Source organism: Cibotium barometz, chromosome 39 (assembly GCF_041138505.1).
Source record: "Cibotium barometz isolate CiBa-2024 chromosome 39, ASM4113850v1, whole genome shotgun sequence".
Taxonomy (NCBI): domain Eukaryota; kingdom Viridiplantae; phylum Streptophyta; class Polypodiopsida; order Cyatheales; family Cibotiaceae; genus Cibotium; species Cibotium barometz.
The window spans coordinates 49,001,069-49,005,642 of NC_141084.1; the positions used below are offsets into that span (position 1 = coordinate 49,001,069).

The window sequence follows — 4,574 nt, forward strand, 5'->3', positions numbered from 1 at the left end:
GTTTATAGCTAATCAGTGCAACGATGAGGCATCTATGACTGATCCACATTCGTGGTCACCAAAAAAAAAAAAAAGAACACATCACGGAGGGGACCAGAACTACTAAAACAGTTTCAGAACACCAAGTTCTTCCCATCCCCACCCTCAATTAAGCTCATCTTCTAACCTACGACCCACAAAGCATTAAAATGATTTCAGTACATCCAACAATCAGAATGTGGAAAGGCTTTTGACCACGTATCTTTTCTTCCTTGTAGTAGGAAAACCAGAACCAAGCTGCAAAGCCTTTGTGACAGAGGACCTCTTTACCTGTCCATCACCGAGTATTTCCTTGTGCAGCAAAATTACAACCACCAAAAGCACCCTTTTTTGTGAGCTATTTCACACTCTCCAAACTACAGGTTAATCAAGAACCTCTAGCAAACTACACATCTTTAATTCTGGCAGCAAAAACAAGCTGGGCTAAGGCAATTACCACACTTGTGTGACAGCCATGCAAGGAAGTAAATGAACTTTCCATATATTGGCTGGGATAGTTGCACTCTGGCAAGACAGTTATGTACACCATGTTGTGAACAGAGACAACTTGTCACAACATTGATGCTTTTATTGTAGTACAATAACCTCATCAATCAACCCTCCAACCCACAGCTCAAGATCAGCCATGGTATGGCAGCAACTTTGCGGGAAGAGCTTACAAATCAAGGTATTACCCATGAGGATGACGAACTACATTCTGTAAGGTTGAGAGAAGCTGCTCAGTGCGTTCACCATTTGGCAGGCTCGAATCACAATGCATGAGGGCCAAAACCCGAGCAACAGTCCTCAAACCATTGATTGGCAAGCATTGGTAATGTTGGAAGCTTGCCTCTTCCTCTTGCTGCCCATAAAGGAAAATCCTCATTTTGAAACACCTCTCCTGAGCCTGCACCGGACTTAACAGCTGCAATCATTACCAGATGTCACCTGAGTCCTCTGATTCTATGTCCTTACTGTGCTGTCCGCTAGCTTCCAAGCTGAGATCACAAGTAATGTTCTGCAAGAAAGCCCTCTGATGATAAGCACACAAGACTGGGATGCAAGCAAAAGTATGGAAAACATGTACCTGATTGTTTGTAAAGCAAAGGCAAAATTTAAGAAAAAAGCAGTAAGAAAATCAGGTGCATACCGGCGTTGTTATGCTTACTTCTGTTCTTTAGCTTGGCAAGCTCCACCTGCGTTTGCATGAAGAGCTGCAAGCGCTGCAGCTCAAGGTCCTTGGTGAACTCCATCCTCTGCTTCTCCAGCTCCATCATCTGCTGCTGCTTGACCATCTCAATCCTCTCATACACTTCCCCAAATTTGATGATAGCTCTGGCCAGGTCCTTCATAGGATTATCGTGCGATCTCTTCCGCTTCAAGCCCTTACCGTCCGCGGCACCCCCGTTCGGGCAGCTATCGGTCATGTCGGGACTCTCTTTTGATTTGGATGCGGTGTCCGCGGCACTGCCGACATGGTTAGGGGTGAAATGGTTGATGGCAGGAGTAGCGGAATTGTTGAGAATGGGCGGGGGAAGAATCAGCAGCGGCTTTTGCTCCACCTCGTCGAGAGGGCGCTTAGCAGTGGTAGCCAGTAAGGGCCCAGGCGGTGGAGGAGGCGATAGCCGAAGCTTCACGGATGTGGGCTTCTTAGGCTTCTTGGAGGGGCCGATGAGCTCATCGAGGCGGTCGAAGAAAGTCCATTTGCTGGGACCTCCACCCGTGACGATCTTGCTCTTCTCGAGCTTGTACTTCTTCTTGAGCGTGTCCAGGCGGTTCTTGCACTGAACGTCCGTCTTCGGCGCCTTGGAGCCGTTGGCGCGGCGGTTCACGGAATCCGCCACATCCTTCCAGTGCTTCTGCTTGAGGTTGCCGCGGTTGAGTTCCAGATAGCGGTCGCCCCAGGCATGTATGAGGGTGAGGGTGGCGTCCTCGCTCCAACAGTCGTCGCGAGAGTGGCGGTCGGAGGCGGGGGCGAGGGCGGGGGCGGGAGCAGGGGCGGGGGTGGGGTCTGAATGCTGGGCAGTCGGCGGGGGCAGGAGGGGGGGTTTAAGCGGGATTGAGCCGCCGCCTATGCCTGGCGGTGAAGAGGCGGAGGAGAGGTGGAGGGAGAGAAGGCGCTGCTGGTGAAGCTGGTGTTGGTATTGTTGCAGCAGCTGCTGTTGCGGGAGGGGTATGGCTGTGGCGATATCCGCGGCAGTAGCAGAAATGGAGGTAAGAGGGGCGAAGGGAGGGGGGGGAGCGACGGCAACAAGGGGAAGGGACGCGGGGGCCGGGGGCGGCGATGAACTGCTATTGCCGCTGCTGCTAGCGCTGCTACTGCTACCAGTGCTGTTCTGTTGCTCGTCGTCCGCCATGGATAAGGAACACTTCTCAGGCGAGGGCACCCCCTTCTCTCTTTCTCTCTCTGCTTCTTCCGATAGGCAGCCCTCTTCAGGCAAGGATGGAAGAACGGTAGCCGGTAACACGATGTGCACCGTTCGACGACTCTCGAGTCTCGAGTCTCGTCTATGCAACTTCCAGGCAAGCCCACGGCTTTTAGAAAAACCCGCACGCGCCAGCTCGCACAAAATTCCTTTCACCTTTTCAACTTTCCCGCCTTTCCCGTCCAGCTTTTCACCGTCGGTGACGCCCATATACAGCCGGCTCTTTGTACGCAACTCCACAGCCGGGACCCACACCTACCTGCCGTCGGCGACGAATTCCCGGATTCCCCGTCCCGTCAAATCATTTTTAATACCCTTTCGCCTGTCTTCGAACTTCCAAGCCGCGCCGTGCCACGTGCCGTTGCAATAAACAGCGAAACGTCATCGTCAGCTCGCTAAAGTGCACAGGCCCCCACCATTGGTCCGAGGCGCGACGCCCGTCGCGCGGGCCAGCTGTGTAAGCGGTCACTTTTCCGTGAGATAGGTACCATAGGAACCAACGTCGACCATGTGCATTATGCACTAGTATAGTAAGAGTAGTGAATTTTTACGGCAGGCAGGCAAAAAATGAGGTCAAGCTGTTCTGAAATTTTAAAAAAACATACACTAAGAAAAGAATTTAAAAAAAGAGGGCTTTTAAAAACCTTCTCTCTCTCTCTCTCTCTCTCTCATAGCATGCACACATGCCTCCAGCCAACACTATTCGAGATTCTAGGGTCCTACCACCATTTCTAGCCGCATTCCATGAAACGCTCCACCATGAGGGTTCCGTTCAAGGGCCTTCTCCTTCCGATGGCCAATCAGAAGGTAGATTTTCCTCCCACACCTGCTTAGATTTCCTTCCCGCCATCTCCTCTTTCTCTCACTTCTCTCTCCTCTCTCTCTCTCCGCCTACCGATTGTATGTGCGCAGAACTCCAACCGATTAAGTTGGGCTTCTCATCGGACGGTTGAACAAAAGGGACACATGTGTGCACTACGTGTTTCTCACTCGCTCTCTTTGTCTCTAAGAAGCTCTGATAATTGCCACTTATGTGGCCCTTCTTTCTCAACCTCAAAAGTAAATTAGCTTTTATGTGCTAATAGTGAGACCGAGAACCTTGCGTCGAAGAATGTAGTTTAGAAGGGGATTTACTCAACATTTTTGTTAAAGCCTAATTTCCTTGCAAGAATATGGTATCTATTGATGACATTGAAGGAGGCTTTTCAACTTGCTGGACAAAGCCAATCTCACCACCACAACCACCTTTTCCAGTCTGAGACAACATGCACAAGGGAGTCCCCACCTTAACTTTTCTCCATTTTTTAGGGTTTCTAATTTGCCTTTCGATTCAATTCAATACATTGCTAGGGTTCATTAACTTGTTTGTTTTCTTTGCTAATAGAGACCGAGAACCTTGCTTCGAAGAATGCAGTTTAGAAGGGGCTTTACTACTATTGCATTTCTCCTAAACCATAATTTTTTGTGTGAGAAGATGGTGTTTAATGAGGACATAGTGAAGAGGTTTTTTGAGTAAGCCGATCTCACCACCCCTTTTCCATTCAGAGACAGCATGCAAATGTAAGAAAATACACTAAGTGGCACTTGATCTTTAACACAAAGAAACTTGATGCAAGAGAGATGGACAATAATACTGAATTACTATTGCAAACCAAGGTTACAAAACTAATGGTGTTTGCCCTCCCATGCACTCCAACAAGGGGCTTTAATGAACAAAGAGTCTCATGCACATGTCATGCACTTTAACAAGGGGCTTTGATGGACAAAGACTCTCGTCCTGTGAGCCAGATAGGTTCTCGAGCAACGGTCCCGAGGGAGGTTGATCCTCCAAGGGTGATGTGAGAATGCCAAACTCATTTCTCAGGAATGAAGACCAAGACCAAGACAGTGTTTAGAGTCAGGGCAGGAATGGATTGTGGACTAGAGGGAAACCAGATGCATAGATCTTCGAAACAGTGATGTTATTAATCCCATTTTGGATTAGCAAACATGCTCTTCCAATTGAGGACATTAATAAGTGTCATGAAATGACACTATAAAAGTTGTACATTATGAGATATTGGCCACCCAAGGCCTAGTTAAGTAAGTTTTGGGCGCCCAAGTGTGAATAAGGGCCAAATGTATATAAGG

At 48.9% G+C, this 4,574-nt stretch overlaps 1 protein-coding gene across 2 annotated transcripts; it reads right to left on the reverse strand.

The window, feature by feature from the left end:
* Positions 1-504: 504 nt before the first annotated feature.
* LOC147616193 (uncharacterized) lies at positions 505-2,533 on the reverse strand. 2 transcript variants are annotated; one of them, XM_086778842.1, is made up of 2 exons: positions 1,187-2,533; positions 505-1,036 (listed from the first exon to the last, which is right to left on the reverse strand). In XM_086778842.1, the coding sequence occupies exons 1-2, from the start codon at positions 2,373-2,375 to the stop codon at positions 1,023-1,025; spliced, it is 1,203 nt and encodes a 400-aa protein (XP_086634968.1). In that variant the 5' UTR covers positions 2,376-2,533; the 3' UTR covers positions 505-1,022. The 2 variants fall into 2 exon arrangements, with proteins under 2 accessions (XP_086634968.1, XP_086634967.1); XM_086778841.1 differs by having other exon boundaries at positions 1,169-2,529.
* Between the last annotated feature and the right edge of the window lie 2,041 nt (positions 2,534-4,574).